Genomic DNA, 23,972 nt, shown 5'->3' on the forward strand with positions numbered 1-23,972 from the left:
AAAGCTTTCAGGGAATTCCCTGGTGGTCCAGTGGTTAGGACTTGGCACAGCCTGGGTTCCATCCCTCGTTGGGGAACTAAGATCCTGAAAGCCGTGTGGCGTGGCCAAATTAAAAATAAATAAATAGGACTTCCCTGGTGACGCAGTGGTTAAGAATCCACCTGCCAATGCAGGGGACACGGGTTCAAGCCCTGGTCCAGGAAGATCCCACATGCCTCGGAGCAACTAAGCCCGTGTGCCACAACTACTGAGCCTGTGCTCTAGAGCCCTCGAGTCACAACTACTGAGCCCGTGTGCCTAGAGCCCATGGTCCACAACAAGAAAAGCCACTACAATGAGAAGCCCATGCACCACAACGAATAGCAGCTCCCGCTCGCCACAACTAAAGAAAGCTGGCACCCAGCAACGAAGTCCCAATGCAGCCAAAAATAAATAAATAAATATTTAAATTTTTAAAAAATAAATAAATAAATAAATAGCAAAAAGCTTTCACAATAACTGTCTTAAATACGCTCAGAGCTAAAAGAAAGCGTGGACGAAGAACTAAAGGAAATCAGGAAAACCATATATGAAAAAAATGAGAATATCAACAAAGAAACAAAAAGTATTCAAAGGAACCACACAGTAAGTCTGGAGCTGAGAAGTACAACATGGAAATTAAAAATTCACTAGAGTTCAACAGCACATTTGAGCAGGAAGAAAGAAGAATCAGCAAACTTGTATAGGACAAAAGAAATAATCAAGTTGAAGCAGCAGAAAGAAAAAAGAATCGGAAAATTGAACGGAGCCTGGGGGACTTCTGGGATACCATCAAGCAGACAACATATTCATTATGGGAGTCCCAGAAAGAGAAGAGAGAGAGAAAGGGGCAGAGAGGTTATTTAAAGAGAAAATGGCAAAAAACCTTCCCAAATTTGATGAACGATATAGATCGTCAAATCCAAGAAGTGCCCAATCCCCAGATATGACAAACCCAAGGAAACACACCAAACACATTATAATCAAGCTACTTAATGACAAAGAGAGGATCTTGAAAGCAGCATGAGAGAAAGGACTCATCACATACAAGGGATTCTGAATAGAATTATATGCCAATTTCTCTTCAGAAACCTTGGAGGCTAGAAGGCAATGGGATAATATATTTAAAGTACTGAAAGAAAAGAACTGTCAACCAATAATTCTATATCTGGCAAAACTGTCCTTCAAAAATGAGACAGAAATTAAGACATTCTTGGATAAACAAAAGTTGAGGGAGTTCATTATCCCTAGACCTGCCCTACCAGAAATAATACAGAGAGTCCTTCAAGTTAAAATGAAAGGACACTACAAAGTAACTTGGAGCCACATAAACAAAAACATTCTGCTAAGGGAAATAAGATGCAAAGGAACAAATATTACACAATACAATTTATATGGGATACCTAGAATAGACAAATTTATAGAGACAGAAAGTAGAACAGAGTTACCAGGGGCTGAGGTAAGAGGGATAATAGGAAGTTACTGTTTAATGGATACTGAGTTTCTGTCTGGTATGATGAAAAGTTCTGGAAATGGTCAGTGGTGACGGTTGCACAACACTGTAAAATATTTAATGCCACTGAGTTGCACACTTAAAAATGTTAAAATGGGGCTTCCCTGGTGGCGCAGTGGTTGAGAGTCCACCTGCCGATGCAGGGGACACGGGTTCGTGCCCCGGTCCGGGAAGATCCCACATGCCGCGGAACGGCTGGGCCTGTGAGCCATGGCCGCTGAGCCTGCGCGTCCGGAGCCTGTGCTCCGCAACGGGAGAGGCCACAACAGTGAGAGCCCCACATAACGCAAAAAAAAAAAAAAAAAAAAAAAAGTTAAAATGATAAATTTTGTTTAAAAAAAAAAGGATGCTAAGGTTTTATTCCCCCCAAAGTGTAAGAAACATACCAGATTGATTAAGACTTGTTTTCCATAAATAATTATTTGTGAATCAAAATGCCTTTGGAAACCATCCATCTAAAGAGGGGAAAAACAAGAGTTATATACTTTACCAGATTACATTATAAGAATATTTATAAGATGTTAAAAAGTATCTCCTTAAATGTCCTATCTCTATATTCAAGAGAATGACATTAAGATGGACTCTATGTCTTCTAGATATTCTAAATACCATGTAGTGAGTAGTAATTATAAGCCATTCTACTGTGAGCTACAATATTACTATTTTATTTCTGAGCATGTCAAATAGAATACACTGAATATTCTAAACAGTGTAAGACTGCAAATCTTACTGAGATCTCTAAAATCTAAATTTACCATGTCATTCAGTTTGTTTTTCTACATTTCTAACATGCCATATACACAGCCCTTTGGTTTATAAGCTCACTAAGTGCCAGAACCAAGGAGAAAGGCCTCAAAGATGTTGAAGTCTAACTTATCAGAAATAAATACATGCTCTATACGCAAACTATAATGCCACTAAGCTTCTATTTATAGCCAATGAAAAAAGCATGGAAGATACACACATGATTTGCTACTTTGTTGATCAGTGGCAGTGGTTTGTACTTGAGATTTGGTCTTTGAGACCAGTAAAGTGGTATTGATCCTCGAGTCTAAAAGAAAAGAAAAGATATGTAAAAAGAAACATACACACAAACTTGTTTTTCTCAGCTTATTGTCAGGGGTATATACAATATCAATGACCGCAAAAGAAAAAATAAAAATGCAACCTACTAACTATGAAAGAAATCCATGCATACCGGCTGCTAAAATTCATATTTTGGGGCATGCATTTGGAAAGGACTTTTTCTGATTTTATATACATGCACTTGTGTAGTAGACAGTTGTGTTTCCCCTAAATTCTAAAATAAATCAATTTTTATCTACAAATAAAAATTACCAAGTTACGTCTGGTAAGTAATTTGGCATTATAATAAAACTAGAAATTGCTTTATTCATTCTCAAAAGAATATGTTTATGAACTTAAAAATATTTTTAGCCATTAATACTCTGGAGCAGTAAGTGATCCACAACTCAGATATTATGTCACAGTGAATGCAAGGCAGGTAAAGTCAGGCATAAGCCAACTGCTTGTCCTGTCATCACTGCCCTGAAGAAGTCTAAGGGGTTAAGCAGACCAGTGGCTCCATTTCCATAACCCTTGCACCTCCTACCCTACCCTCTCCTTTAGGGATTTAATTCAAGGGCAGAAAATGTCAGCAGCTGAGTGCCAGGTTAATGGAATATCCTTGTTTGGGGTGAATTCTTTCCATATTGCAGACAATGATATTACTTTAAAAAGGAGAGAAATTTCAACAATATGTCAGGAAATTACAATCCAAGTAGAAGAGACCAACTGGCTGGCTGCCTAACAGACATGTTAACTTGCCTGTACAAATGAAGCTCTGTTCCCATTGTAGTGCACAATTTGTTCTGTTTCTACAAAGTTAGCTGCGTGGCCTTCAGAATCAATTCCTGAATTGGAAAAAAATTAACTATATTTATTACATAAGAAAAACATCAGGAACTCACTAATTCACTCTAACTTGAAGAGAATTAAGTCAGTTCAAATTAGTGGAAAAGTACTTATAAAACTAAATTTCAAACAAATGCATAGTCCACCATCAGAAAGCTAACAAAGCTCACTCATTTAAACAGGCTTAAAGGGAGTATTGAGGACCTATTAACAAACAAATAATGTTGGCTGCTATTTAATATACCAATTGTTTATATATACACAATTCCTCTAAAACAGTGTTTCTCAAATTTTGGACATATTTTAAAGAAAAAACAAGTTCTCAAAAACCTCTGACAGTATACCCACAGATCCCAATTTTGGAAGTTAAAACCATTAAACACAATATTAAATGCAAATGTGGGCCATTATGTTAACAGTATTTTGTTATAATGATGCAAATGGTCCAGCAGATGCTTATAATTTTAATTATCAAAATGAAAGCACAAAAACTGTATATGATCCTACAATTTCTAAAACTCTATGAATATACCCAAAAAAACTAATTTGAAAAGCACTGCTCTTAAATATTTAGCCTTGATTTGGTTAGTTCTTTCAAATGTTTGAAGCATTACCTTACTATCTTGTTTACATTATCTTTACTAAGAAAAGCTCGCTAAGCAAAGGCAACTTTCAAGCGAGTCCCTGACTCAAATTATTAGGAAAGAAAAAAAAAGAATCAACAGATTTTTAATCATCTCAAATATTTCTTAACATTCTTTCTATCTGACATACTTCTAAAACATATAACATTTTGAGGTGTAACATATAACATCAGTGTTTCTGTTAACATATTAACAGAAGGGAAAAAAATTATAGTCAAATCAGCAATAAAATGCCTTCTCAGTACGTTCTAAAATTACTTGTCAGAAGCATGGGCTGTACTTGGTTCTGTCCAGAATTCCCATTAAGGAATAATATGTAGTTATTTTAAAAAGTGAGATTGAGAATAAGAGTGCGATTGTGTGTGTGTGTGTGTGTGTGTGTGTGTGAGAGAGAGCGAATGAGCATACGAGACATCTTTATGAAGCGATTTCCAATATATATTAAGTTAAAAAAAACCCAAGGTGCAAGAAAATGTACACAGTATACAACCACTGTCCGCAAAAGAAGGAGAACATACTTGGAATAGCATAAAAATTATCTGAAGGATAAGTAAGAAACTAACAACAGATCAGCTGGTCGGGAGGTAAGATGCAGCAGATGAAGTCAGAAATGAGAAATATTTTTTAACTGCATATCTTTTTATACTTTTGATACCTGATCTATGTGACTGCATTACCATTTCAAAACTTTTAATTAAAAAATATGACTCCATCCAAGAAAATCCAGATACAAGGGCATTGCTAACTCTAATCCTGGTTGTGTGATCTTGGCCAGGTCACTCACTAAATGTCTTTCTTCCTCTGCTATATCACCTATACTAAAGGAGATTAACCAAATGACTTTTACAACTTCCTGGCCCAAAACTTCTATGATTTACCTAAGGGTCCACAGGATTTTATTCTGATATACTCTGGCTTAAAAAAAAAATAGAGTTCGGGAAACTCGTTTTCATAATGACAGTAACTTCTAATACAGATTTTAAAAGCTTGGTTTAAGCAAATTAGCGTGTTGCTAGCACAAAGCCTAAAGAATAAATGCTCAAATGTAAATCTTCGAAGTTGAAGGCATAAGGTCAAATGTCTAGCTTTATACATGCAAAGAAACCAAGAGCAATAAAAGAAAATACTTTCTGATATGAGTTTAGGTTATTGAAAACTATAGTGAGTTCAGCTATGCTTTCAGACATCCAGCAAATAACATGATCAATTCCTCTTAAAGCAGTAAGAAGCAGCCTACAGTGTCTCATTAACATCTGCAATGTAACTACAGTAGCTGGAGTAAAGCACAGAAGACCTACCTAATTATCATAATGAAGCAGGAGATAAATATTTAGCAAGGCTATCAAATGATAATGAAACAAATAAAATACAAAAGGTTACATTCATGTTACCATGAGCCAAACATTAATTAGAGATAGATATAACCCAGTACCAAATCGTGCTGACAAAATTAATCTCACCTCTTACATAATAGCGGACACCAGCTCTGAAACAACTCCTCCTCGAGATGAGAATCCAATCAAAGTATTTTCCATTAATAGAACATGAGTGCATAGTAATAACTTAACTACATTAAGAAAAATATAACATATTGCAAAATCATATGTATTATTTTCAGATGAAATTTGAATCTATCTACCCTAGTAAGAATGACTCTGCCTACAGAAAATAAAAAGAATATGCAAATTTTTTGGTTCCTCATGAATATTCACAAGCCTTTAGTACTGATTGTGAAGCTTTGTCAAGTCAGTAACCCTATAATGACATAGTCAGTGTGTTTAAGTGGTTCATTACAGTGTTTCTATTTAAATAATATGATTTCCTTTCCCAGATAGTTTCAACCACTTTCTGAAAGTAAAGAATTAAATATTAACCACATCACAAAAAAATCTTTGAATGAAAGACTTATACATTTAAAATAGATTAACCTTCCAATAAGAAATGGAAGAAAGGGTGGAAAAAGACTAAGCTACTGAAGTTTATATTATATGCATAATTACAATTACCAATAACAGTTGCTAAGTATATAAAGATTTACAGATCAAACTGTAAATTAAAGATTATTCAGAAACAGAAGGTATCTCTCTCTTCCTCATAGGTTTGGGTTTGCCCTATGGTTATTTCCTTTACATAACATTTTGCTTAATATAATTTGATGCATCCATTATAAAGCATAAGAGCATAGTAAAATATCTATAAACCTACCTCCAACTTGCGAACAGTATCAAAGCCCTGAATCTAATATCTGTTCCTTCTTCATCCCATCCAACTGGCTTCTTGCCCAGAAGCCCTGTGGAGACGATTCCCCTGCCTTCTTACTTTCATTATATGCAACCATGACTTGAAAACACACAGCTTGCTTTTGAGTTTTATAAAAATGGCACAACACTCTTAATAAACTTCAAGTCCTTGTTTATGCCCCAGTAAGTACCTAAGAGTCATCCTTGCCCTGCATGAAGCAGTAGTTTGGTCCTCTTCAGTGTTGTGTGCAATCTATAAGGACCATATCACAACAGCCCTAATTCTTCTGCTGATGGAACTCGTGGTGCTCTGAGTTTGCTCTATCAGTGGTGCTGTGAACATTTCTGAAAAACCTACTGGTATAAACGTATTGGGTATGTAGAGGGGAAGGCCTGGTAAATCCATAAGGAAATGCCAAATAATTTTCAAAACAGTGGTACCAAATGATACCAGCAATATGAATTTCTTATGATTCATCCCTCTCTATCACTTGGTATCATCAGACTTTGTAATGAGTCATCCTGAGCTCCCAATTCACAATCCTTTAAAACCACAGTACTAGAGAAGACTCCAAAGCCGTATTTACTCATTCATTCCCCCAAGTTATCTACTTGGAGCAGGGCACAAAGATGAATCAGACATGGAGTCTGCCTCTGAGAGAACTGAGTATAGCATGGAATATGTATGCTTTATGAATCATTTTCTTCTGATTACAAGATGAATATCCATCCAAAAGCATGTAAGGAACGAAAGAAGAAGAAAAATCATGCAGAATCCCAGCACGACACAACTTTTTAAATGTCGATGTATTTACTTCTAATCTTTTGTCAATTAGTGACTCTCAGGGCCATGCACTCCCACTTGGGATGCTCATTTCACACTTTCTCCTCAACCTCCAGCTACTACTCACAGCTAATGGCACTGCTTCCAATTTCACTGTGAAAATAAAAGCCATCCACATGCTCCCACCACATCTATCTACCTACTAGCCTCCAGGTCCACCATAGCTGTTTCCTTTCTACTATGGCGGATGAGCTGGATGGTGGATAAGCTGTCTGTGTCAGGCCTTTGACCTGTGTACTAGACCCCACCCCCTCACACACTCAAGGACATTGCTCTAGCATGTGACTGTGCTCCCACCTTCTCCAAAATCTTTCTTCCCAGCATTTGGTAACAGCCCCCATTTGGGGAGAAGTGGGGGAAACAGGAACATAACCTCCCTCTCTAATGGTCTTTTTTTTTTTTTTTTTTTTTGCGGTACGCAGGCCTCTCACTGTTGTGGCCTCTCCCGTTGTGGAGCACAGGCTCCGGACGCGCAGGCTCAGCAGTCATGGCTCACGGGCCCAGCCGCTCTGCAGCATGTGGGATCTTCCCGGACCAGGGCACGAACCCATGTCCCCTGCATCGGCAGGGAGACTCTCAATCTAATGGTCATTTTTAAACAACCAGCAGCATATCAGCTGACAAGACCCTCTGCTTGGAAACCTTATTTTCATTTGCTTCTGGGACACTACTCTCACTTGGTTGGTTCTTCTCTTCCTCACTTGCCTTTGCTGGTTTTTCCAACTTCAAATCTTAGAGTAACTCTATATGACTCGTCATTTCAGTTCACTTACTTTGGTTCCCCCACTTCAGAAGTCCTTTGTCCTGAGGCCTGTAGTCCATGGCTCTACCATTTATTCACTATCTAGAACCCCCTTCAGGTTGTCTTCTTTCTCCACACCTTTTTCTTCTCTATATACATTTCTTCCTTTGATGATCTCATCCCACTTCATGGCTTTAAATGCCATCTATACCCTGAGGACTTTCAAATTTATGTCTCAAAAAAAAAAAAATTTACATCTCCAACATGGACTTCTCTCCTAAACTCCAGTTCCATTAATCTATGTCTTCTTGACAATCTCTACTTGGATATTTACAGAAATCTCAAACTCAACATGTCCAAATAGAAGTCCAGATACTCTGGCCTGCCTTCCACCTCGGCTCTTCCCCACCACAATGCATGGTTTCCTTCCACTTACTCTGGCCAAAAATCTTAAGACTCATACTCAACCCTCCTTCATTCCCCATGTACAATCTGTCAGAAAATCCTTTTAGCTCCACTTTCAAAACATATCTAGAACCTGACCACTTTTCATCACCATCAGCTAGCACCCTGGTCCCAGGCAACATTACATCCCATCCAGATTACTACCACTGCTCCTAGCTACTCCTTGCATCCTCCCCTGCTCACCTTTGGCATATTCTCTACATCACTGTCCGAGTGATCCTGTCCTACCATGACAATCCACTACTCAAATCCCAATAGTTTCCCTTAACAGTTAAAGTAAAAGACAAAGCCCCTAAGGCCCTGCATAATGTGGGTCCAGCAGCCTCTCTGAATACAGCTCCCACTCCCTGTCCATTCTCTGCTCCAGTCAAGCTCCCGCCTTGGGCCCTTTTTTCTTGCTGATCTCTCTCTAAGTACAGGAAACATCTGAGGACATGTCTTGTCAAAGAGCTACACTAAACAAAAGCCAATGTAAAGCTTCAGATTTAAAGCTAGGGCTTCCCTGGTGGCACAGTGGTTGAGAGTCTGCCTGCCGATGCAGGGGATACGGGTTCGTGCCCGGATCTGGGAAGATCCCACATGCCGCGGAGCGGCTGGGCCCGTGAGCCATGGCCGCTGAGCCTGCGCGTCCGGAGCCTGTGCTCTGCAACGGGAGCGGCCACAACAGTGAGAGGCCCGCGTACCGCAAAAACAAAATAAAAAATAAAAAATAAAAAAATAAAGCGAAATAAACTGTTTCTAAAATCACCTAGCAGGGGCTTCCCTGGTGGCACAGTGGTTGCGCGTCCGCCTGCCGATGCAGGGGACACGGGTTCGTGCCCCGGTCCGGGAAGATCCCACATGCCGCGGAGCAGCTAGGCCCGTGAGCCATGGCCGCTGAGCCTGCGCATCTGGAGCCTGTGCTCCGCAACGGGAGAGGCCACAACAGTGAGAGGCCCGCATACCGCAAAAAAATAATAATAATAATAATAAATAAAATAAAATAAAATAAAATCACCTAGCAAAAGTGTTCTATAATCTCATTTGTTATTATTCGCCCATTCACAATCTCATTCTGGAATTAAAGAAACACATACACACAACTGGCCCAAACCCTTAAAGCACTAACTAAATAGTACGCTTGTTATTATTTTATCCTTAGGAGAACTTAGCTCCAGGGAAAAACAAAAACAAAAACCAGAATAAACAAGAGCTTTTATCCTGACATTTTCTGATTTTTATTCCCCCACAACTGTGGAAAATGTTTCCTGCATTACATTTCTGTTTTTAAGTATAACAAGCATAATAATTTAAGGAAATCATACTAACATGATGAACAAATAAATCACAGACTGTTGTGTTAGTTAATAAGCTTCTTTGCGGGTATGTGATAGAAAGACCCCCTCAGTTTCTGCCGGGCAGAGAGTCCTGACTATAGGCACTCATCAGCACATTGTGCTTACCCTTTAACAGCCAGCTCACTTTGCTTCCCTATTTTTATTATGATGTCTATGATAAAGATAAGCTTTAAAAATGAACTTACAATTAGATAACCATTACTCATTTTGCATTTGTACTACACCTCAGACCAAGCATCATTCTTTGTACACCATGTATTTTCATTTTTCTGTGGCTATTTCAAATGACAAATAGAATTTTTAATTGTAATTCTCCTCTCCAACTTGCTGGTTATCCTAGTTCCTGAGTCTAACTTTTTTAATTGCTAAGGAAAATTTTCAATAGGCTAAAACTATTCTTGTTTATTGATACAAAGTCTAATAAAGCCAAAACACAGTGGACATATTTCTTCTTTTAAAACACCAGCCCCAGAGAGCATTAGTGAGTCTAAAGAGTTTATTCTATTAAAAAAACAATGGTCATTTACAACCAGTATTCTAAGATTTTATGTTAATGGTTTGATATTATTATCAAAAGAGATTTCTACTAATTCTAAAATACTCTCCTCATGTAATATTTGAGATTGTCTTTAAATCTAATTTCTAATAATATTTAAATAAAGGCTGCTAGAAAACTAAAGAGTAATATGTAAGGATACAGCCATATAATACCGGAAGAGCAAACCGATGGACCTGAAATGAAGATGTATGTTACGTTTAGGAATAAATATAGTTCAAAAATAATAAACAAAAAGAAGCACTATATAAAAAATATTTACAGATGGGGAGGTAATATACAAATAAAACAAAGTAGTAAGCTTATGGGTAACTTTTAATTTTAAAGACATTTCTCTAATGTAACATTGTCTTTTTAATTAAAAAATTTAAGTATGTGCTACAGTCATTTGGGCTTGAACATTTGCAGATTTTGGAACACTAATAAAACTACATGAAGTTGCAGAATGTTTATCTCCCTCCTTTTCAGTCTTTGCCCGCAACAAGTTCACTGCTCCAGGGAAAAGATATCTCCACGTTAACGGTTTGCAGTTTAAACTACTTTTCCCAAAAAAGCAAAGGAAATGCCAAGAGATAATGCCATTAGGCAAATCTGTTTACCTAGATTCAATACATTATGCTTCCTAGGTGGCCTCCTTGTTTACATCTCATTTGTATAAACCAAGAACAGAGGAAGGTGACACCTATGCATGTCTATCCTGGGTGACGGAAGGGAGTCAGGTTCCCATAGGAAGACAAATGCAAAGCTCTCCACTGCCTGGGGAATTAGCTCTGGCCCAATTTCTAACATTATTCACCTACCAAGACCCATTCTCTCTCTCTCACTTATAGAAAGCAATGTATTTATACTGAGGTATTTTTCTTTATTTAAGGCTTCTATAGAAGATTGGAGTAAAATAATTAGGCTTCTTCAACCTACAATGATGTGGGAGGGTAGATCGGATCAAAGTCCGTAAGTTATAAACGAGTTAAATTAGAATTCTTTACCAAAATCCTTGGCGATTAGGTAGCCATTTTATAACACGTATTCAATTAAAACTTGAATTGTAACAAATAAGCTGGTTTTATTTAGTGTACATTACCTCTGGCTGAGCAGAAAGTTCTCTTAGAAGATGACCATTCCATACAAACCGCTGGTCTGCCTAAGAGAGAAGTTTTAAAATTAATATTCAGTATCTCCTGCCAATTTGAGTTTCTACAGAAAGAAAAGTATAACAATCAATGTCTCCACCTGGTGGCCAGGAGCAGGTCTCTTTGACATGCTGCAAAAAGAACTCCACTTCCCTGCCAACTTGCCCCTCCTCCGGGTATCCCTGTCTCGTTGCCTCAAGCCAGTGCTGCTGGCCCATACAGAAACCTGGCAGTCCTCGCAGGCTCTTTCTCTTATATTTAATCAATCATCGAGTCCTAAATCCCCTTCCGGATCCATTTCCTCTTCTACATATCTATTCTCACCACCCCTGGCTAACACCTGACTGCAGCCCAACTACTAAAACAGCCTCCCTAGCCTCAAGCCTTAGCCTGGCCCTTCACAACCTTCCTCCACATGCTGCCAGCAGTTGTTGTCTAACATGACACGTCTCGTGTCTGCTGGAAATTCTTCACTGGCTCACTGTCATCTAAAGAACCAAATCTTCACATGGCCTAACCAGTCCTGGAATCTAGCAACCCTACTTAACTCTCTGCTCTCATCTCTGGCCACTCTGACTTTCAAACTATACAGAAGGAACTCCCTCAACAACACAGTAGACTAACCAATTCTCTTCATTCTCTTTATAAAACACAGCAACGGACACTCCCCTGTCCCCCGTCCCCAGCAGAAAGTCACAAGGAGTGGCTCTTGCACTCAGGCATAACCAGTTGAATGGTACACTTCCTGAGATTCAGACTGTGTGTTCCCAATCAGTTTGTGCCAGTTTTTCTTATTATTCATAACATAATTTAACTATTTTATAAATGAATGAAATATGACTTAAAAATAAACTGCTCTTTCTATAAAGTTGAATGATTTACAACAGAACTTGATAAAAGGCAAGTTGCTAAAAACAAAACTTCTGTTGAACTAGTAGTAAAAATGGCAACAATAAAAGACTGGAGAAACATAGTAAAAATATATAGTATTCTGCAAACAGACTGCTCTGTGTCAAAATCTTTAAAGAGACTTAAACTGGAAAGCATTATGGATATAATTTATACAGGAAAGACAATTAGGAATCAAGGAACCAAAAACAAAGAAAAGCTTATGATCCTACATCAAAAAATTGACCAATGTAAAATTTTATGTTTTAAGTTGAGATAAAATGTTTATAGTATATATGGTTCACTTATCACTTTTGTGATTCCCAAAGTTATGGTAACTCTGACTCTTCTGATTAGCTGACAAAAAATTCCCTCCCATCCCAACAGATGAGATGGCTTCTTCTTCAGTTTAGCCTAATATTGCCACTGCCTCTGACTGGAACCCTCCTTCTCCCACTGCTGCCTGATCAATAAGGCCTATTCATCATTAAGTCTCGGCTCAAAAATCACCTTCCTCTGCTCTGTACAGTCGTCCCTGACTCCCCCAGACAGAGTGAGTCCCGCCTTCCTTCAGGATCCCACCACACTTGGGTACCTATCTCTGTGACAGCAATTGTCCCTTGTTCTGTGATTGCCTGGACTTCCACTTCCCCAGTAGACTGCAGGCTCCCGAGAGGCAGGGGCATGTCTTTTCATCCTGTGTGGTCGGTGGCTAGTACAGTGCCTGGTACATGGCAGGCATCTGAGAGACATTTCATAGCGAATGGAGACTGTAGCAAAAAAGCAAGAGTCTCTTTGCAGTTAAAAGCCAAATTTCTTCATTGCTTAGCTTACATCTAAACTTACATTGAAGCCTACATATAATCTTACAAAATTAGACTATAAAGTCTTTAAAAAGCCAGTCAACTAAAATATCGATTTAGGATTTCCCTGGTGGCACAGTGGTTAAGAATCCACCTGCCAATGCAGGGGACACGGGATTGATCCCTGGCCCAGGAAGATCCCACATGTCGCGGAGCAACTAAGCCCATGCGCCGCGATTACTGAGCCTGTGCTCTAGACCCCACAAACCACAACTACTGAAGCCTGCGTGCCTAGAGCCCATGCTCCGCAACAAGAGAAGCCACCGCAATGAGAAGCCTGTGCACTGCAATGAAGAGTAGCCCCTGCTCGCCGCAACTAGAGAAAGCCCGCGCGCAGCAACAAAGACCCAATGCAGCCAAAAAAAAAAAAAAGATTTAGGTTGAGCTATATAAAATGATCATTTTTATTGGTCAAATATGGTCAATTAGTGGCAATTTCGTATGGTCCAACCTAATAGATAACTGACAACTTTTTTTTTTGACAGCAACCTTTTAAATGCTGTCTGCCCCCTAAACATATCTACTTTTGCTAACAAAAAATCAAGGCAGCAATTATCTAGGTTCCTGAACAGCAGAAATTTTATGTTGAAATCACCTGAGGTTCAGTTTTAAAGATACACTTAAGTCAATAAAATAACCAAAAACCCCACCCTAAACAAAAGCATATTTTTCAAGTTCTTAACAAGTTGTTACTTTTCTACTTGTAAAAACTATAAAAAACACCACTGCAGAAAGAACATCATCCATTAGAACATTAATTTTACAAGTACAATTATGTTGCTAATGCTAATAACTGTTATAACACAGAACACAGAGAGCTAGGAAATTACCAACATTCATGTTTAAGCTAGATTTCTAAAAATGGACCCCTGTAGTTCTCAATCCTGTCTGCGTAACATACACAGATTCTGGGGTCCTGAATTTGGAAATGAGATGTCTATTTGAAACATGGTATACTTTCAAAGCCCCATACATGATCCTGATAGAGCCAGGACTGAGAAAAATCAATATGTATTTTATGGATGAAACAGAGAAAATCTCCTTAAAATTATTTTTTAAAAAAGTAATAATAATTGAAAATTAAGCTTACCCTTTCCAAGAGACTCATTTCCTGGAATTCTGGACTAGTGTTAGACAGCCGCTGCAAAGTATGGGTCAAATCATATGTCGTTGAAAAGTAAAACCCATCCACACTCAAGACATGGTTTATCATTGCTAGGAAAGTTTTGTTATCTTGTAACTGTAAACAAAGGGGAGCAAATAATCAGTCTATCTTGTACTTGAAAAGGAATCTATCAACATGACAAAAGAGTGAAAATAAAAACCTGCAAGTTCAGCCCTGTTAAATGCCACTGGCACAAAGACTGGGCGAGGAGGATGCTCACCATTTCCCCAGGACCTGGGACAATTCCTGATACATGGACAATGCTCAGCACCATAGGGTATTATATTAACTGATTAGACCTCCTTTCCCATTGGTATCCTTCACAATTTTTACTTTAAAGGGCAGAAGAGTCACATTAACAAAACATCACCACCTTAGGTTATGACCTACTGTGTCCCAGACACTTTACAGAGATTCTCCTTTATCTTAACAGCAACCCCTTGCTAGTTTAGCATTAATTATCCTCATTTGACAGAAGAAAAACATAAATTCATGAGGGGCCCAGTAACAGAGAGTCAATAACAAGAGAACAATACCATCCTCATTCCTAAGAAACTTTACTGGTTTGGGCTAGTTGGGAAGTAAAATGGGATTCTTTACCAAAAAAACAAAAACAAAAACAAAAAACAAAGACTGAAAAGAGAGGTCCAGGAGAGAGAGAAGTAGCCAAGATGGTAGCATAGGAAAACCCTGAGCTCACCTCCTCCCACAGGCACACCAAAACTACAACTATTCACAGAACAACTATCTATAAGAGAAACCTGAAGACTAGTAGAACAGATTTTTCACAGCTAAAGATATAAAGAAGAAACCATGATATGGGTAGGAGGGGTGGAGACCTGGTATAGTCAAGACCCACACTCTCAGGTTGGTGACCCACAAATGGGGAGAATAATCACAATTGCTGAGGTTCTCCCCAGTGAGCAAGGGGTCTGAGCCCCACGTCAGCTACTGAGGCCGACGATCTTGCACCAGGAAGACAAGCCCCCAGAATGTCTGGCTCTGAAGGCCAGAAGGCCAGCAGGGTTTGCGTGCAGGAGAGCAGGACAACTGTAGGAAACAGAGACTCCACTCTTAAAGGGCCCATACAAAATCTCACATGCTCCAAGTCCTAGCATGGAGGCATTTGAAAGGAGCCTAAGTCAGACCCACTTAGTGATCTTTGCGAGCCTCCTGGAGAGGCAGGAGGCAACTGGGACTGCTGCTACTGGGGATGTAGATGTTGGCAGCAGCTGTCTCAGGGAGTTTGTTCTACCACGAGGACACTGGTGCTAGCAAGTGCCATTTTGGAGTCCTCCTTCTGGCCTATTAGTGCAGGGGCTTACCTGCCCACCAGCAGGCCAGCACCAGTGCCGGGACACCCCAGGGCCAACAACAGAAAAGAACAATGAAACTAAGACCTGTTTTTCTGAAAAGATAAATAGAAATTGATAAACCTTTAGCCAGACTCATCAAGAAAAAAGGAGGTAGGGCCTAACTAAAATCAGAAATGAAAGAGGACAAATTACAACCAACACCACAGAAATACAAAAGATCATAAGAGATTAATACAAATAATTATACACCAATAAAATGGACAACCGAGAAGAAATGGATAAATTTCTAGAAATGTACAATCTCCCAAGACTGAATCAGGGAGAAACTGAAAATATGAACAGATTTATTACCAGTAATGAAATTGAATCAGTAACCAAAAAACTACCAACAAAGTCCAGGATCAGATGGCTTCTCAGGTGAATCTACCAAACATTTACAGAAGAGTTAACGCCTAGCCTTCTCAAACTATTCCAAATAATTGAGGAGGAAGGAATGCTTCCAAACTCATTCCATGAGGCTAGCATTACCCTGATACCAAAACCAGATAAAGACACCACACACACACACACAAAAAATTATAGGCCAACATTACTGATGAACACAAATGCAAAAATCCTCAGCAAAACATTAGCAAACCAAACTCAACAGTACATTTAAAAAATCACACACCATGATCAAGTGGTACTGATCCCAAGAGCGGAAGGACAGTTTAATATCCACCAATCAATCAATATGATACACCACATTAACAAACTGAAGAATAAAAAGCATATGATCATCTCAATAGATGCAGGAAGAGCTTTTTACAAAATCCAATATACATTTATGATAAAATCTCTCAACAAAGTGGGTATACAAGGAACATACTTTTAACATTATTAATAAAGACCAGGGAATTCCCTGGCGGTCAAGTGGTTAGGACTCCGTGCTCTCCCTGCTTAGGGCCCAGGTTCAATCCCTGGTCGGAGAACTAAAATCCCACAAACCACATGACAGGGCCAAAAAAAAAAAAAAAGACTATATATGACAAACCTACAGCCAACATCAAGCTCAACAGTGAAAAGCTGAAAGCATTTCCTCTAAGATCAGGAATAAAACAAGGATGCCCATTCTCACTACTTTTACTCAACATATTATTAGATGTCCTAGCTACAGCAATTAGACAAGAAAAAGAAAACAAAGGAACCCAAATTGAAAAGAAGTAAAATTGTCACTGTTTGCAGATGACATGATACTGTATTTAGAAAACCCCAAAGTAAAGATGCCACCAAAAAACTAGTAGAATAGGACTGCCCTGCTGGCGCAGTGGTTAGGAATCTGCCTGCCAATGCAGGGGACACAGGTTCAAGCCCTGATCCGGGAAGATCCCACATGCTGTGGAGCAACTAAGCCCACACGCCACAACTACTGAGCCTGAGCTCTAGAGCCTGCGAGCCACAACTACTGAAGCTCGTGTGTCTAAAGCCCATGTTCCGCACAAGAGAAGCCACTGCAATGAGAAGCCTGCGCACCATAACGGAGAGTAGCCCACACTTGCCGCAACTAGAGAAAGCCCACACGCAGCAACGAAAAACCAATGCAGCCAAAAATAAAATAAATAAATTTTAAAGATAAAAATAAAATGGCAGGATATAAAATTAATATATACAGAAGTCTGTTGCATTTCTATGCAGTAACAATGAACTAACAGGAAGAGAAACTGAGAAGACAATCCCATTTACAACTGCATGGAAAAGAATAAAATGCCTAGGAATAAATCTAACCAAGGTGGTAAAAAGACCGTCATTAGAAAACTGTAAGATATTGACAAGAAAATCATAATTCAAAAGGATATATGTACCCCAATGTTCACTGCAGCACTATTTACAATAGCCAGGACATGGAAACAACCTAAACATCCAACGATAGATGAACGGATAAAGAAGATGTGGTGCATATATACAATGGGATATTAGTCAGCCATAAAAAGGAATTAAATTGGGTCATTTGTAGAGATGTGGATGGACCTAGAGTCTGTCATACAGAGTGAAGTAAGCCATAAAAAGAAAAACAAATATCATATATTAACGCATATATGTGGAATCTAGAAAAATGGTACAGATAAACCTATTTGTAGCGCAGGATTAGAGATGTAAACATAGAGAACAGACATGTGGACACGGGCAGCAGTGGGGAGAGGAGGGTGGGACAAATTGGGAGACTAGGTTTGACATAAATACACTACCATGTGTAAATCAGATAGCTAGTGGGAACCTGCTGTATAGCACAGGGAGCTCAGCTCAGTGCTCTGTGACGACCTAGATGGGTGGGATAGGGGCGGGTGGTGGGAGTGAGGTCCAAGAGGAAGGGGATATAGGTATAGCTGACTCACTTCATTGTACAGCAGAAACTAATACAACATTGTAAAGCAATTTTACTCCAATAAAAAAATTTAAAAAGAGGAAAAAAAAATGATACAAACAGACCCACAGACAGAGAACAAACTGGTGGTTGCCAGTGGGGAGGGAGGGGTAGGAAGGATGAGTGAAATAGGTAAGGGAGATTAAGAGATACAAACTTCCATTTATAAAATAAGTAAGTCATGGGGATATAATATACAGCATACAGAATACAGTCAATAATATTTTAGTAACTTTGTATGGTGACAGTTGGTAACTAGACTTCTCATGGTGATCATTTTATAATGCGTAAAAATATTGAATTACCATGTTGTACACCTGAAACTAATATAATATTGTAAGTCAATTACACTTCAATAAGCAATAAAGGAAGATCCAGTAAAAGCAGTATATCTATTTATTTTCTGATAATTATTTTAGCTGGCTTTCCCAATGAATACCAAGACTGATATTTGTTTTTATCCTTGTTTTAAAAAACAATTTTTAATAATTTGTTACTGTTTAGCAAATGATTAATGTTAATTCATGTTACGAATCTACATACAAAATTTTTAATTTGGCCTCAACATTTTTGTAAAAAACAAAAGGTATAAATAAGCAAAGCATATACAGCGAGGAATGCTAAAATTAGTTACATAGCCTGAAAACAAACTATAGCAATAAAGAAGAAACTGTTCAAGTAAATATTACTAGGCTATTAAATGAAAACAACCATTTTTATTGCCTTAATTCTCATGTCTCATAGAGAATGAGCTTATTAATATATTGATAGATATATATACAGTAAGAAAGAAATTTTAAGTTTAAAGTATAAAAACCATATTCTACAGCTTTACTTAGTCAATAAGACAATAGTGCTAGGACTGATTTTTTTTTAATGTTTATCATAGGTAAGATACATATTTTAGAATAATAAGCTTTCTTTTAAAAACAAACTTTTTGTAATCTTGGGAATAAAAATACAACTTAAAAATTTTAAAAAGCAAATACTATAAATAAAGTACATTTAGAAAACAAGTACTCAATAGACGTAAGTCTCTAAACATAATGTTGACTTAAAAAAAGTAATTTTCAAAAACTAGAAGAGGGTTAATGCCATTCATGTAAGTTTTAAAAAATACTGCAAGCAAAAACAGGTATTGTTTGAATATGAATACAGGCAGTCTTCACTTTGCGTGATAGGGTGGGACTATAAAAATGACCATGTTATCTTAATCTTAATAATCTTAAACTATCTTAATAATCAATAGGAAAGTTAAGATCATTCCATGACTTAAAATTTTTTTAATCAACACATTAAAAACTCTCCTACTGTAAGTTATAAATGTATAGGGAAATGAAAAAATAGTAAAACGTTATTCAGTGTACTGTAATTTGAAACACTGATAATTAAAAATATTTTACTTCTGGTCAAAATTTATCAAGAGTAGCCTGAACAGTGCTTGCATTCTTCTCCATGTAAATTATGATACCATCTTTTCTACACCCTGATGAACTGTCGTACATCTAAGCCTGAACTAGCTTCTAACACTTAATCCTTCATACTATTAATATCATGAAATACTTCTGTGAGTTCCTTTAATGTGAAGTTTGTTACCGGCATCACTTGCTCTGGGACACGTTCAACCTTTTCATCACGACCATTAATGTCGATAACGTCACCTTCACTGAGACCTCTGGCTGTGTATCCAGAGTCTCTTATTCCCACCATCAGCTGTTTCTTCTATACTCTATTCATGTTCAATTTGAATTTCACTTCTAGAGTTGTCATTTTTTGTTTCATTGCGCTTTCATCTTTGGTGAGCTAATTCTTTAGTCAATATATCATGGTAACTGAAATTTAAACTGTGTTGTTGGGAACTGGTGTTAACTAAACTGTGGTAACTGAAATCCATGCATATAGGAACTGTGCAAAAAGAGGACTGTTTGAACATGTACACATGCACACACACTTATATTCCCATGTGGCAAAACTGAAGAAAGCTTTCTCCCTAGGGAAAGAGGGAATGAAACGGGATGAGTGGAACTTCAAAGATAATGTTTTTTTTTTTTAGTAATATATAGGAGCATCCCTTTTATTTTTACTTCTTTTAACGTCTTTATTGGAGTATAACTGCTTTACAATGGTGGAAAGATATTTAATATGTTATTTCTTCACAAAAAGGATATGAAGTTAAATCTACGTGTTGACTACATGTGCATTTTCAGTCTGTCCTTTTCTCTTGTATGAAATTTCATATCTAAGAATTGAGTGAGTTAAAAAAAAAACCCAAGTGCAATAAAATATATGAACAGTTTAAAAAGAAATACATTTTAGGGCTAGGTATGTAGAGTGACCAGCTCTATGCATTGTTTAAATAATTAGGTTTAAAAGAAATCCATCAAACATTCTTTGTGTTCCACCTCCCTTCCCCATCCACCCCACGGGACTTCTTTGGATTTTGCAATTAGTAAGTGCTTCCAGTTCTTACCTGAATATCAGTTAAGTGCAACATTGTCTTCTTATAAGAAAGGACATCAAAATCTATTGCTTTCCAGATTACATGATTGAAAAATTCACCTATTTTTTTCTTTTTGGTAATGACAATTAGGTAATTACCTGCAAAAAAGCACAGCCAAGTACACGTAAACAGAAATAAGGCAACTGTAAAGCCAGAAATAGTGGTCCTTATTCTTTAAAGGCGAGTTATGGGAATTCCCTGGCAGTCCAGTGGTTAGGACTCCGTGCTTTCACTGCCGAGGGTGCAAGTTTGATCTCGGGTCAGGGAACTAAGGTCCTGCAAGCCTTGAGGTGCAGCCAAAATAAATAAAAATAAATAATGGCGAGAGCTGTGCTAAATAGATAAAGGACCCATACTTTTTGAAAAGCAATCTTGTAATTTATGAATAGAAAGACCAGCATATTATTTAGACAAATTTTTATTGAAAGATCAAATTTTTTCTCAGAAAGATAAAAGTAAAAGCTTTTGGTAACCAGAGTAGTGATCCTAGCAGATGGAAAGTACAGACAGAAAACGCTTCTCTCTCACTCTCCTGTCATCCCCAGAGCATACGGGCCTCTGCTAATGCATTTTCCAACGTGTAGCTTAAAGCATCATAGGTCATAATATCTGGCCACTGCAGATATCTACACCTCCCATGTCCTTCATGTCATTCTAAATGGTAGAGAAATGTGCTGGGGCAGTATAACTAACTGGTTACTGGAACATTCCAAAGATGAGTGGTCAGGAATCAAGAAGCGATCCCAGCACCATGCATTAATACACCAACCCTGATCCTGGCCACCTCCTCCTCCCACAAATAAACCAGGGTAAGCCTTTACCACTAGATTAATTCTTCACATCTGTTCAAGGCTCTAATCACAAGTGCCCTCCCTGAAAGTATTCCTATGTACATCTCTCTCCTAGAACTTGTCACACTGTTCTGCAGTAATTTACTATTTAAATGCCTCTCTCACTCAACTGTAAGCTACAGGACAAAAGGGACTTGCATCTTTTATAAATAACATCCAGCACAGTGCCTGATACAACAGGAACTTTTCAAAAGTTCAATGAAATAAAATTTAGATTAAAAACCATCACTTTCCTAATAATGCAGAACCATGGAGTTGAAGGTTTAGAATACTCTGGTCCAGGACTTCCCTGGTGGCACAGTGGTGAAGAATCCCCCTGCCAATGCAGAGGACACGGGTTCGAGCCCTGATCGGGGAATATCCCACGTGCCGTGGAGTAACTAAGCCCGTGTGCCACATCTACTGAGCCTGTGCTCTGGAGCCCACGAGCCCCAACTACTGAAGACCGTGCGCCTAGAGCCCGTGCTCTGCAACAAGAGAAGCCACCGCTATGAGAAGCCTGCGCACCGCAATGAAGAGTAGCCCCCACTCGTCTCAACTAGAGAAAGCATGCGCATAGCAACGAAGACCCAACGCAGCCATAAATAAATAAATAAATAAATTCATTAAAAAAAAAAATAGAACCTCAGGCTTACAAATTTAACCACTTGCTATTTGGGGTATATTACTTTTAGAAATTAATGACAAACACCTACAGATTTATTGCCTAAAGCAAGATATAAAGTGTGCCTTCATCTCATACTCTAATAGCGTCGATTTAATTACCTTCTTGTCCATCTTAGCTCATTTTTCTTACCTGCCACCAGATGAATTGTGCCCAGTATACCAAATATTGGTCTTGTGACAGCTGAAGGAGGAATATCTTTCTTGACTTTAAAGAAGAAAGTAAAGAAAAATGACTTAGAAAAAGCTCACCAACTGAAAGAGAAATGTAGTTTCATTTCAATGGTTACTTCAATATGCACGCTTTGTTCTAAGAAAACAACATTCCTTCATTAGCGTTAGACCTCCAGTTAGGCAGAATATAAAATAAAGATGTCCATGTTACATATAAAGGTCTCTGCCTGTCTAGAATATGGTGCCAAAAGTAACACGCTTCAGCAACCTCACTACGTAAATTAAGGGTTATTTTCCAATGCCAATTTTCAACCAAGTTTATTCAACCTCTTGTCAGAAACCAAATCTTTACCCCTTTAAGAGAATTAGAAAGTAAATGGAAGTTGAAACAAGATTTTAATCTCAACATGCAACAAATGGAATGCAAAAAAAGGACTCGCCTAATTCCCTAATAAGAATGTGAGACATGGAGGCCAAGATCCAAGAGGGGAGGAGGAAGGAAAAGCCTCCTGTTCATGTCTAAAAGAAACTGATACAGGTATCCAGGGAGGCAATATCATCAGCTTCGATTTTATCAATAATGCCGTTATTAATAAAGACTACCTTACATTACAAGGTTCATTTCACAACTGTTAAACTTTAAGCCAATGTGTTTCACAAAACATATTTTGTAGAACTCTAGTTGAGGGAATAATGCCCAAAAAGAGGGGAGGTAGGGTCTCCCACTCAAAGAAACTTACTTTGCTACATCCATACTAACTCTACCCCTCCCAGAGTCACAACGCACAGTAGGAAATTAAAGGCTCCGAGAAGGCCTACAGTAAACGAAAGCTGTTCCACTGTTTAATTCAAAGTTTTCCAAACCTATGTGGCTATAAAATTTTTCTTTCAGTCACAGTTTAATTATCAGCCTGGGTCCCATTCTGAAACACTGCTGTAAACTCCAGTCCTGTTTCTTAAAGGCAGTCCTGTTTTTCTGAATAAACTAATTGTGAATAAGGTCTAAAATTCACTTGTTTCTCTCAATAATTCAATTCACTTAGCAATGCTATGCCATAATTAATTACCATGAAAAATGGAAATACCAGTGCAGTTAAAAGCTCAGAGAAGATTCTGAATATACTGAGATCACTGATAAACATAAATGTACTACTGATACAGCTGTAAGTTACATTAACTGGAGCGTAATATCAATAACATTATGATAATTCCTAAGACTATGTTGGTTTTTCAGGGAAGAAAAAAAATTCCTCTTTCAGTGGCAATGGTTTGTATTCCCAATGATGGTAAAAGGAAACTGCCAGAGAAACTGTGATCGACAGCCCCTCATCATCACTAGCTTCAGGTCAAAGTATCTCTTCATGTGTCTACCAATGACTGTTTGGTTATCATTTTTACATCCAAACTATTTAAAACCTTTAGCTTTGTCCACTCAAATGGGTCTGCATTCTCTACTTAGAAATAAAATGGCACTGAAAGGACAAAAAATAATTGAAAATACATCCATACTAAAGCTTTTATAAGACACTAGGTGGTAGGGAATTCTCTGGTGGTCCAGTGGTTAGGACTCCGAGCTTCCACTGCCGGAGGCACAGGATGGATCCCTGGTTGGGGGACTAAGGTCCTCGTGGCAAGGCCCACCACCCCCAGCCCGCACCCCCCCCACCCAAAAATAAAAAAGACACTGGGTTGTATCAATATGTTATAAAGTAGTGGGACTAAACTTCAGACATACACTAAGCATGGTT

General features: G+C 38.2%; 1 protein-coding gene across 2 annotated transcripts in view; it reads right to left on the minus strand.

Annotated features, from left to right (window-relative positions):
• SACM1L (SAC1 like phosphatidylinositide phosphatase) overlaps positions 1-23,972 on the minus strand; it is a gene marked incomplete at both ends in the record, with an annotated part of 39,963 nt that overhangs the window by 14,937 nt on the left and 1,054 nt on the right. The window contains 8 exons of one of the 2 annotated variants that reach the window (XM_079712529.1): positions 1,918-1,986; positions 2,496-2,582; positions 3,359-3,444; positions 5,550-5,651; positions 10,416-10,449; positions 11,355-11,414; positions 14,245-14,394; positions 22,184-22,258. In XM_079712529.1, the coding sequence (XP_079568655.1) occupies positions 1,918-1,986; positions 2,496-2,582; positions 3,359-3,444; positions 5,550-5,651; positions 10,416-10,449; positions 11,355-11,414; positions 14,245-14,394; positions 22,184-22,258 (663 nt within the window). Of the gene's footprint in view, positions 1-1,917; positions 1,987-2,495; positions 2,583-3,358; positions 3,445-5,549; positions 5,652-10,415; positions 10,450-11,354; positions 11,415-14,244; positions 14,395-20,506; positions 20,546-22,183; positions 22,259-23,972 lie in introns of those variants that run through there. The other variant, XM_079712528.1, reaches the window with a different exon arrangement.

Source organism: Hyperoodon ampullatus (genome assembly GCF_949752795.1).
Source record: "Hyperoodon ampullatus genome assembly, chromosome: 10".
Lineage (NCBI taxonomy): Eukaryota > Metazoa > Chordata > Mammalia > Artiodactyla > Ziphiidae > Hyperoodon > Hyperoodon ampullatus.